Source organism: Mobula hypostoma, chromosome 9 (genome assembly GCF_963921235.1).
Source record: "Mobula hypostoma chromosome 9, sMobHyp1.1, whole genome shotgun sequence".
NCBI classification, from domain to species: domain Eukaryota; kingdom Metazoa; phylum Chordata; class Chondrichthyes; order Myliobatiformes; family Myliobatidae; genus Mobula; species Mobula hypostoma.
Window position 1 is genome coordinate 87,714,162 of NC_086105.1, and position 17,979 is coordinate 87,732,140.

General features: G+C 41.4%; 1 protein-coding gene across 7 annotated transcripts in view; it reads left to right on the forward strand.

Moving 5' to 3' along the window:
- Positions 1–17,979, forward strand: part of LOC134351835 (TOM1-like protein 2) — a 175,696-nt gene that overhangs the window by 131,671 nt on the left and 26,046 nt on the right. For 3 of the 7 annotated variants that reach the window (XM_063058615.1, XM_063058620.1, XM_063058617.1), the window contains one exon: positions 3,805–3,870. The exons of 2 other annotated variants lie outside the window; for them this stretch is intronic. In XM_063058615.1, the coding sequence (XP_062914685.1) occupies positions 3,805–3,870 (66 nt within the window). 2 more of the 7 variants (XM_063058624.1, XM_063058623.1) reach the window with 2 other exon arrangements.

Sequence of the window (17,979 nt, forward strand, 5' to 3'; positions counted from 1 at the left end):
TTTTGCAGATCTGTTTTTTTTAAAATTAGCTATGTTGCAGTCCTCAATCCTGACTCCTATCCGATGCTTAAAGTCAGAACATGTTTTTCTCTCAGACAATGGAGGAACATAAGAGGAAGTTCTTACCCTTTTTGACTTTGAGTGTAACAAATCCAGAACTTAGTAATGTCTTTGCTGACTACACCAATTGTTGGCTTCTGGTGTCTAAGTCCAGATTTCTTTTAGAAGTTTGGAAGGAGGCATAAAACTTGTTACTTCACAATTGTTTTATTAAGAATTGATAGAACAAAGGGAATGGAAAAGAACAGTAGCAGGGAGTCACTGCTATTTGAAGAAGAGAGAAGCTAAAGATGGTACCTAGCATAAACCAGCTGATTTTATTCCCAGATATAAGAGAAATTCCATTCAAATCTGTAGATCAGCGGTCCCCAACCACCGAGCCACGGACCAGTACCGGGCCGCAAAGCATGTGTTACTGGGCTGCGAGGAAACAATATGATTTGGCGATAGGAGTCAGCTGCACCTTTCCTCATTCCCTGCCATGCGCACTGTTGAGCTTGAACACGCGAGGTCATTACCCGCGCGTCATCCGTGTCAGCGTGGGAAGGAGATCAACTCCTCGAGCTTGCAAATGACGGCGGGCTGAAAAGTATGTTTGACATAACACCTCTGCCGTCATTCCGGATCAAAGTCAAGGCTGAATATCCTGAGAGAGCCACAAAAGCACTGAAAACGTTGCTTCCATTACCAACATATCTCTGCAATGAATGCAACGAAAACTAAATTGCGGAATAAACTGGACATAAGGAACCCTCTTCGAGTATCGCTGTCTCCCATCACCCCTCGCTAGGACGGTCTTGTTGTAGGAAAACAAGCCCAGGGCTCCCACTGATTCAGCGATATTGGTGTGTTGCAATGATTTTATATGTTCATACAGGGAAAATGTGTGCTGTGTGTTTAATATCCAAACGTTACTTAAAATGTTAAGATGCTATTGACTTATATAACCATATAACAATTACAGCCCAGAAACAGGTGATCTCGCCCCTTCTAGCCTGTGCCGAATGCTACTCTCACCTAGTCCCACAGACCTGCACTCAGCCCATAACCCTCCATTCCTTTCCTGTCCATATACCTATCCAATTTTTCTTTAAATGATAATATGGAACCTGCCTCCACCACTTCTACTGGAAGTTCGTTCAACACTTACTTCAAGCTCCCCTATCTTCCCCTGATAATTGACTTATCGCTATATTCATGCGAGGAAAATATGCAGTGTGTTTAATACTAAATTCATTAGATAAACCCTTTTAGAAACGAAATTGAGTGTATTAGCCACTTATCACCTATATTCCGGTCGTGATTAACACTCCCCGCCCCCCCCAAACAGAATCGCCAAAAGCGATTTGTAGAAAAAAATCGTTACATACACGCATGCGCACTGGTGCCCGCGCAAGGCTTCATGGCCATTGTAGTCTTTTCGGGGTAAACACAATGTATTTGACTGCTACTCTTGTCTGTTGGCAACCCAACCCCCCCCCCCCCCCCCCCCACCGGTCAGCCAGTTTGCAAGAATATTGTCAATAATAAACCGGTCCGCAGTGCAAAAAAGGTTGGGGACCCCTGCTGTAGATAAAAGACAACCAATTAGAAAATACTTATTCAATACTGCAGTAAAATTACCAATGAGAAGAAAGTACAGAGAAGCTTTCAGAATTATACCTTGTATAGCCACTAGAGGCAAATTAAACTTATGCATATAAATGCTACTTAAAATACAAGCAGATAATTAATTATTAATCTACAAAGAAAATTACAATTAAAATTAAACAGTCAAATCCAACACTTCCAGACATTTTCACCTCTTTCTGATTGCACAATTTTTTAAATTGACTTCTTTGTAAGTTAAAGCAGAAAATGCTGGAACCATTCAGTAGCTATGGCAGTATCTGTGCAAAAGAAAACAATTGACAATTCAAGTTGAAGATCCATCATCAGAAGTTGCAGATGGTGAGTGGGAGGATGGATGAGGCAAAGAGAATACTTTTGACAGGTAGAGGCCAGAGTTACTGAGGCGATCCTGGTGTCTTTAGAAATACAACATGGTAATAGACCCTTCTGGGGAGAATGCACCCAAGTTTGGCGGACAAATTAATGCAGTTTGGAATTTGAGGCTGTTTTAACTTCACTTTGAACTGGCTGACAGATATTTCAAAGTGATCTTGATGATAATGCTGTAATTACAATTCTTGAGCTAATGGGAAAAGTCTGATTCACTTTCTATTCAATAACTACAATTGTACTAATTCACAAATACTTTTTTCTTTTAGGAATGATGTTTGGAATTTGATTAGAGAGGCAATGGAGTATATTAGAAGAAAGCACCAAAATCTGTTTTGCAGCATTAACATAACTACCTGAACTATGAGGTTGTTTGGTGTGTTGCAATGTCCATTAGTTATTTTTTTCAGTGAACTCTACTGAAGCTCTAGAACTGCTTTATTATGTTTTGAAGTGAATATTGTTATTCAACAATCTCTCATTAGTTTTTTTTCTAGTTTGCAGGGACTATTGACCTTTCTTTCTTCCTTTGCTCACACACCATTGATCCTAAACATTTCAAATGTTGCTGGGTTAGGTAGTGCCACTTCTCTTACTCAAGTAGCAATTTTCTCATTATGTAGACTGAACACAGACAGACTAATGATGTGTGAAGGGGAAGTCAGCCCAGAAGAGCCCAAGATTGTACTTGCATTTGTGTTTGCAGTAGAACAGAACAACACCTAACTTACTTCACCTTTTTCAGCCCATAAAACTCAGGACCACACTGGACACTTGACATCATTATAGTGTTAGAACTGCTTTGTCAGTTGAATCACAGACTTGTAGAAAATTTGCTTGATTAGCTTTTGCCTAATAAGTAACAGGGGATGTGAATCTTAGTAATTTGAGAAATGAATTTTGTATTTTGTTCTGTTTGCAATCATCCTCAAATAAGTTAACAAACTGAACATGGGTGCAGAAATGATTAATAGAGCCGCAGTACTCTATTCAAGTATGATTTTTAAAAATGTTGATGTATGGAAATATGACCTGATAACATTACGGATGGACTGAGATCTGTGGTGTATTTGTAGTGCCAGCTTTATCAGTGTGCCACTGAGTTTTGCAGTTATTTTCTCTTAGTAGAGACTGAGTACCAGCATTTCTACTTTCAGAAAGAAGCCTTTGACAGAATGGTTTATATCAGAAGAGAATAACGGAATCCCTTTTAGGAAAAAAAAACACCATTTAAGTCTGTTCAAGTACATATTAAACTAAGTTAATAATTTCATTTTTGTTGCTGCTAATAAAAGTGTAAAAATATTCCAGTTAAATGCACATTGAAATAATTTCATTTTTAGTGTCAAAATATGCATCAATTTTAATGGATTTTGGAAGTTTCCATGCATCTGTTTGCAAATTTATTCATTGTTTTATGTAACCTGTTTATTATCCCAATCAGTAAACTAATTTAAGGACACTGAATGTTAGAAATAGATAGAAAATGTTATTACATTGAACTATAATCAACTATCTTTTTTTGGATCCGTGTATGACCATTATTTGTATTATTTCGGTGTTAACTTTTTAAGCTTTGGGCAATGCTATTCATTCAAAAGAAGTTTAGTGGCAATGCAACAAATTGTTTTAAAGATACAGTAATCTCATGTGGATTTCTTTTTAATTTGTCTTTTCCTTTCTTGGCTGTGTTCTAATTTTTGTTACCGCGGGGCCTATGGGAATGTTCTGTAACTGATGCAGCTGAACATTAGAGTTGACAATCCAGGCATCGAGCCTATAGACAAGTGGCTCATGACACAAGGACTGGTGAGCTTTCACCGCATTGATTTGCTGTACCCTGCTAAACAATTTCTCTTCATTAACCACAACCTTCTTAATCTAAATCTGCACTGTAAAAGACCAAGTTTACAATAGTACCAGATTATGTATCCTTACAGTGTAACATACTGTATATAGATCTAAATCTGTTTTCCATCAGTTTAAAACTACTTTTAGTCAGATGGTATTGAAGATTGTACTGGTATGGGAAGAATTTGTATCATTGTAATAGAGTCATAGAAAAGAACAGCACAGAAACAGGCCATCTGGCCCATCTAATCCATGCTGAAACCATTTAAACTACCTACTCCCATTAACCTGCATAGCCCTCCATTCACCTACCATCCATATACAGTTGCAAGAAAAAGTTTGTGAGCCCTTTGCAATTATCTGATTTTCTGTATTAATTACTCATAAAATGTGGGCTGATTTTCATCTAAGTCACAATAATAGACAAACACAATCTGCCTGAACTAATCAACACACAAACAATTGTACTTCTTGTCAATACTGAGTACATCATTTAAACAATCACAGTTTAGTGCCTTCTACAAAAGCTGTTTGGAGTCAGGTGTTGCAATCATTGAGATGAGATTGGATGTGTGGGTTGCAGAGGCGCCCTGCCCTATAAAAAAAGACGCATAAAATCAGGTTACTGACAAAGCCTGCTCTTCTCAGGAAAAAATTGTTTATGTGCAAACAAAACAACTTCCAGAGGAACTTAGCAGAAGAATTGTAGAAATACATGAAGCTGGAAAAGGCTAGAAGAGCACTTCTAAAGCCCTAAGTGTTCATCAGTCCACAGTAAGAGAAATTGTCTACAAATGGAGGAAATTCAATAATGTTACTACTCACCTTAGCAGTGGGCGTCCTGCAAAGATTACGCCAAGAGCACAATGTGCAATGTTGGAGGAGGTGAAAAAGAACCCAAGGGTAATAGCAAAAGACCTGCAGAATTCTCTAGAACTTGCTGAAGTCTCTGTTCATGTGTTCACTAAAAGAAAAACACTGAACAAAAATGGTGTTCATAGGAGGACACCACAGAGGAAACCAATGCTCTCTGAAAAAAACATTGCTGCATGTCTCAAGTTTTCAAAAGACCACCTGGATGTTCCATAATGCTTCTAGGACAATGTTTTGTGGACAGATGAGACAAAAGTTGAACCTTTTGGCAGAAATGCACATCGCTATGTTTGGAGGGGAAAGGGACTGCACACCAACACCAAAATCTCATCCCACTGTGAAGCATGGTGGAAGGAGCATCATGGTTTGGGGCTACTTTGCTGCCTCAGGACCTGGACAGCTTGCAGTTGTTGAGGGAACAATGAATTCAAAATTGTATCAAGACATTTTACAGGAGAATGTCAAGGTAACAGTCTGTTAACTAAAGCTTAATAGAAGTTGGATGATGCAATAAGACACTGATCTGAAGCACAATGAACAATTGAATGGTTTAAAAACAAGAAAGTACATGTTTTGGAATGGCCAAGTTAGAGGCTACACCTTAACCAGTTGAGATGCTGTGCCTTGACCTGAAGAGAGCTGTTCATGCAAGGTATCCCATAAATATGGATGAACTGAAACAGATTTATATGGAGGAATGGTCTAAAATTCCTCCTCACTATTGTCCAAGTCTGATTAGCAGCTACAGGAAATGTTTGGTGGTGGTTTGCTGCTAAAGGAGGTTCTACCACTTATTAAATAAAAGGGTTCACATACTTTTTACAGCCTGGACTGTGAATGATTAAACAATGTGTTCATTGAAGACGTGAAAAGTACAATTGTGTGTGTGTGTGTGTGTTACTAGTTTAGACAGATTATGTTTGTCTATTACTGTGAATTAAATGAGATTTAATGCAGAAAACCAGGTAACTGCAAAGGGTTCACAAACTTTTTCTTGCAATTGTACCTATCCAAACTTCTCTTAAACATTGAAACTGAGATCACATGCACCACTTGTGTTTGCAGCTGGCTCTACACTCCCATGACCCTCTGAGTGTTTCCCCTCATGTTCCCCTTAACCTTTTTACTTTTCACCCTTAATTCATGACCTCTAGTTGTAGTTTCACCCAACCTCAGTGGAAAAAGCCCGCTTACATTTTCCTGATCTATACCCCTCATAATTTTGTACCCCTATATCAAATCCCCCCTTAATCTTCTATGTTCCAAGGAACAAAGTCCTAACCTACTCAGTATTTCCTTATAACTCAGGTCCTCTAGTCCCAGCAATGTCCTTGTAAATTTTCTCTGTACTCTTTCAATCTTATTTACATCTTTCCTGTAGGTAGGTGACCAAAACTGCACAGAATACAGCAAAATAGACCTCACCAATGTCTTGTATAACTTCAACATATCATCATATCTCCTATACTCAGTACTTTGTTTTAGGAAGACCAATGCGCCAAAAGCTTTCTTTATGATCCTATCCACCTGTGACGCCCCAGACCTGTATTTCCAGATCCCTTTGTACCATTGCACTCCTCAGTGCCCTACCGTTCGCTGTATACAACCTACTCTGGTTGGTCCTATCGAAAAGCAACACCTCACACTTGTCTGCGTTAAATTCCATCTGCCATTTTTACAACTGGTCCAGATCCCAGTGCATGTTTTAATAGTCTCCTTGGTGCCCACTGCACTCCCAATCTTGGTTTCATCTGCAAATTTGCTGATCCAGTTAACCATATTATCATCCAGATTGTTGATATAGATGACAAATAACAACAGACCCACCACCTGTCCCTGCGGCAATCCACTAATCACAGGCCTCCACTAGTCAGAAAGGCAACCATCTGCTACCACTGTCTGGCTTCTCCCACAAAGCCAATGTCTAATCCAATTTACTACCTCATCTGGAATACCAAGTGACTGAACCTTCCTGAACAGCCTCCTATGCGGACTTTGTCATATGCCTTGCTGTAGACCATGTAGATAACGTCCACCACCTTGCCTTCATCAACTTTCCTGGTAAGTTTCTTGAAAAACTCCGTAAGGTTGGTTAGACACAACCTACCATGCTGACTATCCCTAATCAGTCCATGTCTTTCCAAATATTCATATATCTGGTCCCTTAGAATGACTTCCAATAACTTTCCCAATACTGATGTCAGGCTTGCCGGCCTATAATTTCCTGGCTCTAAAAATAAACCAGGAGCAGAATAGGTACATCCCAAAAATGAAGAAGGAAGGATAACATAACCAGGGCTGACAAAGGAAGTCAAAGACAGCATAAAAGCCAAACAGTAAGCATATAATATAGCAAAAATTAATGGAAAGCTAGAGGATTGGGAAGCTTTTAAGAACCAACAAAGTACAAGGTAAATTTATTATCAAAAAACATATATGTTACCATTTACAACCCTGAGATTCATATTCTTGAGGGGATACCCAGTAAATCCAAGAGTCATAACAGGGCTCTGAAAGAGGTGGCTGGGGAGATTGTGGAGCCATTGGTAATGATCTTTGAAGAATCACTAAATTCTGGCATGGTTCCAGAGGACATGAAATTTTAAATGTTATTCCACTCTTCAAGAAGATAGAGAAACAGAACAAAGGAAATTATAGGACAGTTAGCCTGACTTCAGTGGTTGGGAAGATGTTAAAGTAGATTGTTAAGGATGAGGTCTCATGGTACTTGGAGGCACATGATAAAATGAGTGAAAGTCAGAATGGCAAAGTCAGCAAAGTTAACAAATTTAACGGCACATGCCAGTGATAATAAACCTGATTTTGATTCTGATTCTGGATTCCATAAGGGAAAATCTTATCTGACAAATCTGTTGGATGAAGCACCTTCAATAACTCCAAAAGACTGAGGTTTGGTAAAATACTGAAAGGCTTTTATTCGCTGTACAATACGACCTCCATGGTGAGTGTCTGCCCCCGGACTGAGGGGGAGGGGCAAGGCGAAACACCTTTATACAGTGGGGGGAGCCACAGGGGCAGTCAGCAGAGGGGCGTGTCCAGACAGTTAACCCAGTCACAACATATATATATGGTTTACCACATTCACCCCTCCTTTTTTTAAAAAGAGTCCCGTGGGGTGAAGTGACTGACAATATTTACAGCAAGTATATTTACAGGTTAAGTCTATCAGGCGGTCGAGTCCGTCGCTGTGATCTACGTAGTACCAGTGGTGATTGCGTCTGCAATGGCACTTGTGCTGGTTCCAGCCTGACTTGAGGTGCCAGCACGTTAGGCGTTGTTAATTCCTCGTGCCTGTGCGTTGCACCTGGTATGGGAGAGTCGTGTGGTGTCTGTGTAGGGTTTGGAGTGCGCCGTGTCTCGTGGGTACGTACTTCGGTAGGTATGGGGGTCAATAGTCACCACGGAGTGTTCAGGGTAGGGGCCTGGTGCTCCTGCGGGCACCAGGTCGCGGATGGAGACCGTGTCCTCCCGCCCATCAGGTAAAACCACGTAGGCATACTGAGGGTTCGCATGAAGTAAGTAAACCCTCTCGGCCATCGGGGAGTATTTATTGCTCCTCGCATGTTTCCGGAGCAGCACTGGCCCCGGGGACGTCACCCAAGTTGGTAGGGTGGTTCCAGTGGTCGACTTTCTGAGAAAAGAAAAGAGCCGCTCATGAGGGGTCGCATTGGTGGCTGTGCATAACAGGGAGCGGATGGAGTGGAGTGCCTCGGGAAGGACCTCCTGCCAGCGGGAGACCAGCAGTCCCTTTGACCTGAGGGCTAAGAGTATGGCTTTCCACACTGTGCCATTCTCCCTCTCTACCTGTCCATTCCTCCGGGGATTATAGCTCGTGGTCCTACTAGTTGCAATTGCCCTAGCCAGTAGATATTGGCGCAGCTCGTCACTCATAAACGAGGACTCTCTGTCACTGTGGATATAGCATGGGTATCAGAACAGAGTGAAGAGCTTCCGCAGGGCTTTTATAATTGAAGTGGTAGTGGTGTGAATGTGGTAAACCATATATATAGCAACACACATCAAAGTTGCTGGTGAACGCAGCAGGCCAGGCAGCATCAATAGGAAGAGGCGCAGTCGACGTTTCAGGCCGAGACCCTTCGTCAGGGGTCTCACCTCAGTCCGGGGGCAGGCACTCACCGTGGAGGTCGTATTGTACAGCGAATAAAATTGAAGCACCTTCAATAACTCCAAATAACTGAGGTTTGGTAAAATACTGAAAGGCTTTTATTCGCTGTACAATACGACTTCCACGGTGAGTGTCTGCCCCCAGACTGGGGGGGAGGGGCAAGGCGGAACACCTTTATACAGGACTCTGTGGGAGGAGCCACAGGGGCAGTCAGCAGAGGGGCGTGTCCAAACAGTTAACCCAGTCACAACATATATATATGGTTTACCACATTGGAATTCTTTGAGGATATTACAAGCAAGATAGACAAAGGAGAAATGGTGGATGTTGTGTACTTGGATTTTCAGAAGGCCTTTGACAAGGTGCTGCACATGAGGCTACTTAACAAGAGCCCATGGTATTACAGGAAAGGCACTAGCATGGATAGAGGATTGGAGGGACTGATTGCAAGGTAGCAAAGAGTGGGAATAAAGGGAGCCTTTTCTTGGTGACTGGTCAGTGTTGGGACTGCTTTTCATAATATATGTCAATGATTTGTATGAACGAATTGATGGCTTTGTGGCCAATTTGCAGATGATGCGAAGAAGGTGGAAGGGGAGGTAGTGTTGAGGAAGCAGGGAGTCTGCAGAAGGACTTAGACAGATTAGGAGAGTGGGCAAAGAAGTGGCAAATGGAATACAGTGTCGGGAAGTGTATGGTCATGCACTTTGGTAAAACGAACAAAAGCGTAGACTATTTTCTAAGCAAGCAGAAAATTCAAAAATCCCAGGTGTAAAGGGACTTGGGAGTCCTTGTGTAGGATTCCCTGAAGGTTAACCTGCAAGTTGAGTTGTGGTGAGGAAGGCAAATGCAATGTTAGCATTCATTTAAAGAGGACTAAAAGCAAGGATGTGATGCTGAGGGTGTATAAGGTGCTGGTGAGGCCTCACTTGGAGTATTGTGAGCACTTTTGGGCCCCTTATTTAAGGCAGAGGTTAATAGGTTATTGATTAGTCAGGGCGTGAAAGGTTACAGGAGAATGGGGTTGAGAGGGATAATGGATCCAGCAGTGATGGAATGACAGAATAGACTTGTTGGGATGAATGGCCTAATTCTGCTCCTTTATTTTATGATCTTATGGTCTCATACAGTGCAGTTTTGGAATGAAATTCAGTAAGATTCCTTTTATCACAGTAGGATTAACAATTAATAAATCTAATTCCTAGAGCAAATAGTTAAATTACAGTGCCTTGTAAAAGTATTCAGCCCCAACCCTTCGTTCACATAAATGTGTATTACAACTAGGAATTTTGACCAATTTAACCGAGAATTTTTATTTGTGAATGACATGCTCCTTTTTCATAGTAGAGCCCAAAAACAGAAAAATTGTAAAGCACAGAAAACTAAAAATTCAAAAAAATGAAATGTCAGCAATTCAGAAGTAATCATCCCCCTTTGCTCAGTGCTAAGTTGAACCACCTCTCACAGCTATTATAGCCAATAGTCTTTTTGGATAAGGCTCTTTTCACTTTGCACAAAGTGATGGAGCAAGGTTTGCCCGTTCCTCCATGTAAAATTGCTCAAGCTGTGCCAGGTTATTTGGGGAGTGGCAGTGGACAACAACCTTGAGGTCTTGGCCGAGATGTTCAATCAGGCTAAGGTCTGGACTGACTGGGCCACTCAAGGTTCAATTGTCTTCATTTTAAGCTACTCCATTGTTGCTCTGGCAGTGTACTTTGGGTTGTTGTCCTCCTAAAAGACAAATTTCCTCACCAGTTTAAGCTTTCTGGCAGAGGTTAGCAGGTTTTTATCCAGGATCTGTCTGTATTTAGCAACATTCTTCTTCCCATCAATCCTGACCAGATTTCCCATCCCAGCTGCTGAAAAGCATCCCCATAGCATGATGCTACCTCCACCAAACTTTACAGTAGGGATGGAGTTGCTGGCTAATGCGCAGTATTATATTTATGCACACATACCACTTCGTGTTGAGATCAAAAAGTTCTATTTTAGTCTCATCCAACCATAAGATCTCTTCCACACCTTTACAGTATCTTCTAAGTGTAGCTTTGCAAAGTCTTTACAGGCAAGCTTAGTCAAGGCTTTTTTTCTTGCCACTCTTTCATAAGTACCATTTTTGTGCAAGACCTTGAGATTGCTGAGTCATGAACCTCACCTCCAGTTGCAGCTCACCCAGTGACTTTTAGATGAGCAGCCTGACCTAGGCAGTCTAGCTGCGGTTTCATATTTTTCCACTTTTTCATAATGGACTGCACTGAGCTCTGAGGTATGTTCAGTGCCTTTGAGATGGTCTTGTACCATTCCCCAGATTTGTGCTTCTCTATTATCATTTTCCTGACTTGCTTTGAATGCTCTTTTGTCTTAATTTTGGTTTGAGCTGTTGAAAATTTACCATACTGTTGGACCTTACAGAGAGAGTGGGTATTTATTCTTATGAATTAATTGCAAACAGGTGAGCCTCCAATTTTCTACATCAACAAATTGCTGATTTGGTAACGTAAGAAAGTTAGTGTTGTAATTGCAAAGGGGATGAATACCTTTTCAGCTTCACAATTTTGGTTTTTAATTTTTGGTAAATTGTTGGCAGAATTTGGAATTTTTCTTTTGATTTGACATGATGCACAATGTTTTGTAAATTAGTTCAAAAAATCCCACTTCAATATATGATTTAGAAAATTAGACTGTAAAGTATGAAAATTATTGTGGGGGCTGAGTACGTTTTTCAAAGCACTGTAGTTTATTTTACATTGCAGCTTCTCAATTTGGCTGGAAAAAAATCATGTTTCTCAATGCAGTCTTTTATTTACCTTCTCCCCGCCCCTTTGGAATCTAAATTGTATGACTATGACCCTGATGGTTTCTTTCCCCCATTCCCATTTCTAAACTTTCCTTGCCCTGTCCCTTTCCTGTTCTTTGTTCAAAAATGTGTTCATCACAATTCAGCAATGTAATTAAACTTTTTTTTGTTTCCTTCTTGAAAGATTAATCTAGAATCTATTTTCTTTCTTGTACTTAGGCACAAGCTTTGCATTTTAATTGTGTGTTATCTTTGCATGAATGATTTTTTACCTAAATTTGATTTCTGAAAGCTAATGCCACTGGAATTGCTTCTACATTTTAAACCTGTCCTAATAGAGTAATGTGCACCCACTATTGGTTTTGTATTGGAAGTACGAAAAAGTAAAATAGTAAAGGCTGATCAACAAGAACTTTGCTGGAAGTATTAGTCAGTAGGGACAGCACAGTAGTGTAGTGGTTAGCACAATTCTTTACAGTATCAGCGAACACACAGAAAATGCTGGAGGAACACACCAGGCCAGGCAGCATCTATGAAAAAGAGTACAGTCGGCATATCAGGCCGAGACCCTTCATCAGGACGGGAGAAAAAAAGATAAGGAGTCAGAGTAAAAAGGTGGGGGGAGGGAGGGGAGGAAGAAACAAGGTGATAGGTGAAACCAGAAGGGGTGGGGACCAGTGAAGTAAAGAGCTGGGAAGTTGATTAGTGAAAGGGATACAGGGCTAGAGAGGGGAGATGCTGATAGGAGAAGACAGAAGACCATGGAAGGAAGAAAGGTAAGGGGACATGGTGAGAAAGAGAAAAGGGAATGGGGAATGGTGAAGGGGGAAGAGTCATTACCGAGTTCAAGAAATTGACATTCATGCCATCAGGTTGGAGGCTACCCAGGCGAACTTCTGGTAACATCGATTTCTTGAACTTCCAGTAATCTTCCCCCCCCCCCACCCTTCATCCTACATCATTCCCCATTCCCATTTCCCTCTCTCACCTTATCTCCTTACCTGTCCACCACCTCCCTCTGGTGCTCCTCTCCCTTTACTTTCTTCCATGACCTTCTGTCTTCTCCTATCAGATTGCCCCTTCTCCAGCCCTATCTCTTTCACCAACTTCTCAGCTCTTTACTTCACCCCTCCCGCTCCTTCCAGGTTTCACCTATCATTTTGTGTTTCTTCCTCACCTCCCCCCAGCTTCTTACTCTCACTCCTCATCTTTTTTTCTCTCGAGTCCTGATGACAGGTCTGGGCCCAAAGTGTGGACAGTACTCTTTTTCATAGATGCTACCTGGCCTGCTGAGTTCCTCCAACATTTGCAGATTTTCTCTTGTTTGTGATTGGATTTCAGTACCAGCGGCCTGGATTCAATTCCTGCCACTGTATATAAGGAGTTTGTATGCTCTCCCCATGACTACATGAGTTGCCTCCGGTTTCCACCCACAGTTCAAAGATGTACCAGTTGAACCATAGAACCATAAAACACTACAGCACAGAAACAGGCCTTTTGGCCCTTCTTGGCTGTGCCAAATTATTTTTCTGCCTAGTCCCAATGACCTGCACCTGGACCGTATCTCTCTATACACCTCTCATCCATGTACCTGTTCAAGTTTTCCTTAAATGTTAAAAGTGAGCCGGCATTTACCACTTCATCTGGCAGCTCATTCCACACTCCCACCACTCTCTGTGTGAAGAAGCCCCCCCCCCAATGTTCCCTTTAAACTTTTCCCACTTCACCCTTAACCCATGTCCTCTGGTTTTTTTCTCCCCTTGCCTCAGTGGAAAAAGCCTGCTTGCATTCACTCTATCCATACCCATCATAATTTTATATACCTCTATCAAATCTCCCCTCATTCTTCTACTCTCCAGGGAATAAAGTCCTAACCTATTCAACCTTTCTCTGTAACTCACTTTCTCAAGTCCCGGCAACATCCTTGTAAACCTTCTCTGCACTCTTTCAACCTAATTAATATCCTTCCTGTAATTTGGTGGCCAGAACTGTACACAATACTCCAAATTTGGCCTCACCAATGCCTTATACAACCTCACCATAACGTTCCAACTCTTATACTCAATACTTTGATTTATAAAGGCCAATGTACCAAAAGCTCTCTTTACGACCCTATCTACCTGTGACACCACTTTTAGGGAATTTTGTATTTGTATTCCAAGATCCCTCTGTTCTACTGCATTCCTCAGTGCCCTACCATTTACCTTGTATGTTCTACCTTGGTTTGTCCTTCCAACGTGCATTACCTCACACTTGTCTGTATTAAACTCTATCTGCCATTTTTCAGCCCATTTTTCCAGCTGGTCCAAAACCCTCTGCAAGCTTTGAAAACCTTCCTCACTGTCCACTACACCTCCAATCTTTGTATCATCAGCAAATTTGCTGATCCAATTTACCACATTATCATCCAGATCATTGATATAGATGACAAATAACAATGGACCCAGCATTGATCCCTGTGGCACACAGGCCTCCACTTAGAGAAGCAATCCTCCACCACTCTCTGGCTTCTTCCATTGAGCCAATCTCTAATCCAATTTACTACCTCTCCATGTATACCTAGCGACTGAATCTTCCTACCTAACCTCCCATGCGGGACCTTGTCAAAGGCCTTACTGAAGTCCATGTAGACAACATCCACTGCCTTCCCTTCATCCAGTTTCAGGTAACCTCCTCAAAAGACTAATAGGTTGGTTAAACATGACCTACCACGCACAAAGCCATGTTGACTCTCCCTAATAAGTCCCTGTCTATCCAAATACTTGTAGGTCCTGCCTCTCAGTACTCCTTCCAATAATTTACCTGCTATCGACATCAAACTTGTCAGCCTCTAATTTCCCAGATTACTTTTAGAGCCTTTTTTATATAACGGAACAACATGAGCTATCCTCCAGTCCTCCAGCACCTCACCCGTAGACACTGACATTTTAAATATATCTGCCAGGGCCCCTGCAATTTCAATGCTAGTCTCCTTCAAGGTCCGAGGGAATACCCTGTCAGGTGCTGGGGATTTATCTACTCTGATTTGCCTCAAGATAGCAAGCACCTCCTCCTCTTCAATCTGTATAGGTTCCATGACCTCACTACTTGTTTGCCTTATTTCCATAGACTCCATGCCAGTTTCCTTAGTAAATACAGACGCCAAAAAACCCATTTAAGATCTCCCCCATTTCATTTGGTTCCATACATAGCCAACCACTCTGATCTTCAAGAGGACCAATTTTATCCCTTACTATCCTTTTGCTCTTAATATACCTGTAGAAGCTGTTTGGATTATCCTTCACCTTGACTGCCAAAGCAACCTCATGTCTTCTTTTAGCCCTCCTGATTTCTTTCTTAAGTATTTTTTTGCACTTTTTTGCACTTTTTATACTCCTCAAGCACCTTATTTGCTCCCTGTTTCCTATACACGTCATACATCTCTCTCTTCTTCTTTATCAGATTTCCAATATCCCTTGACAATCAATGTTCCTTATTCTTATTCACTTTGCCTTTAATCCTGACAGGAACATACAAACTCTGCACTCTCAGAATTTCTCCTTTGAAGGCCTCCCACTTACCAATCACATCCTTGCCAGAGAACAACATGTCCCAATCCACGCTTTTTAGATCCTTTCTCATTTCTTCAAATTTGGCCCTTTTCCAGTTTAGAACCTGAACCTGAGGACCAGATCTATCTTTATCCATGATCAAGTTGAAAATAATGGTGTTATGATCACTGGAACCAAGGTGTTCCCCTACATACACTTCCGTCACCTATCCTAACTCATTTCCTAATAGGAGATCTAATATTGCATCCCCTCTATATATTGATTTAGAAAACTTTCCTGAACACATTTTACAAACTCTAACCCATCTAGGCCTTTAACAGTATGGGAATCCCAATCAATATGTGGAAAATTAAAATTCCCTGCTATCACGACTTTATGTTTCCTGCAGTTGTCTGCTATCTCTCTGCAGAGTTTCTCCTCCAATTCTCGCTGACTATTGGGTGGTCTATAATACAACCCCATTAATGTCGCCATACCTTTCCTGTTTCTCAGCTCCACCCATATGGCCTCGGTAGACAAGCCCTCTAATCTGTCCTGCCTGAGCACTGCTGTAACATTTTCCCTGACTAGCAATGCCACCCCCCCCCCAACCCTTCATTCCTCTGCCTCTGTCACATCTGAAACATTGGAACCCTGGAACATTAAGCTGCCAGTCCTGCCCCTCCTGCAGCCAAGTTTCACTAATGGCTACAATGTCGTAATTCCATGTGTCAATCCACGCCCTCAGCTCGTCAGCCTTCACAATACTCCTGGCATTGAAATAGACACACCTCAGAAGATTATTACCACCACACACAACCCTTCCAGTTGTGACTTTGCATGAACTTTTAACATCATTATTTTCACCCCTGCTCCACTATCTGCTCTGGCAATCTGGTTCCCATCCCCCTGCAAATCTAGTTTAAACCGTCCCCAAAAGCACTAACAAACCTCCCTGCAAGGATATTGGTCCCCTTGTAGTCGGTAGGTTAATTGGGCATTGTAAATTGTCCCGTGGTTAAACTAGGATTAAATTGGAGGATTGCTGGGTGGTGTGGATCAAAGAGCTGGAAGGGCCTATTCCACACTGTATCTCAATAACAGACATCCCACCTCTCCCGGAAGTTCCGGGAGTCTCCCACATATTGATAGCAGCTCCCTGATGCCCGCAAATTATATACAATATCCCGGAAATCAAATTTTTTGAGAGCAAGCGAGAGAGCGTGAGATCGAGAGAGAGAGAGAGCGCACGCCATGGCAGAGTGTACCAAAAAAGAAATATAAAACGTACGTCACTCCAGACTACCCTAAACTGTACCCCTGCCTAATAGGGGTCAAAAATAATGACAATGTTGCTCACTGCACTGTTTGCAACAGTGACTTTTCTATTGCCCATGGTGGATAAAGACTGTAAAAGACATGTTGAGGTGTGTTTAACAGGTGTCATTCGTTCATTGGCATAGCTAACTTTATTTAAACTAGCTGGCTAACTGCTAAGGAGCAGACATCCCACCTCTCCCGGAAGTTCCGGGAGTCTCCCACAAATTGATGGTGCTACCTCCCTGAAATGAGTTTTTGCAGGGTGGGATGTCTGCAATAAATAAAATTCAACTTAATAGAATTGGAATAATTGTATGAACAGAGCCTTGTGATGTGTATGAATATGTGGGATAACTGTGGTGATGCAGTTTATAATATTGTGCTGGAGTTCATAATATTGAATTAATTTGGAAAGCATTACCGAAGTCTCTTCAGCATGTAGTGGGTCAGTAATAGCTGAAACAACCTTCATTCTCTAAAACACATAGACCAAAGTGATACAAGTTTGATGTCCCCTCTGTGCTTCTGATTTTCAGCAACAATTAATCCCTTTTTCGGAAGTGATGAAGGAAATAATCCTGTATATGAAAGCAATTCCACCAATTCTGTCAAATATAATGTACCAAGAACCAAGTGTTTAGTTACTGAATATGTGTAATCCAGAGGGCTGGACTAACAATCCAGAGATTTATGAGGGCTGTCAAATTAAATTAAGTCAGTAATCTGGCATTTTACAAAAATGAGTCATTGATAATAATGACCACAAAGCTGCTGTAATGTCAATAAACCTAATATCCTTCAAGGAAGGAACTCCATTATCCTTATGTCGTCTGGTCTGCATTTTAAAGAGTCACTAGATTCTGGAGTGGTTCCAGAGGACTGGAAAATTGCCATGTCACCCTACTCTTTAAGAAGGGAGGAAGGCATTAGAAAGGAAATTAAAGCAGTTAGACTGACTTCAGTGGTTGGAAAGATATTGGAGTCCATTATTAAGGGTGAGGTTTCAAAGTACTTGGAGGCATTTTATAAAATAGGCTAGAGACAGAACAGTTTGCTCAAGGAGAAACCTTGTCAGACAAATCTGTTAGAATTCTTTGAGGAAATAACAAGCAAGGTAGACAAAGGAAAGTCAGTTTACTTGGAATATCAGAAGGCTTTTGACAAGATGCTGCACATGAGACTGCTTGACAAGATAAAAGTCCAAGGTATTACAAGAAAGATACTAGCATGGATAGGAGTTTGGCTGACTGACAGGAGGCAGAGACTGGGAATAAAGGGAGCCTTTTCTGGCTGGCTGCCAGTGACTAGTGGTGTTTGACAGGCGTCTGTGTTAGGACCAATTCTTTTTATATTATATGTCAGTGATTTAAACGATGGAATTGATGGTTTTGTGGCCATGT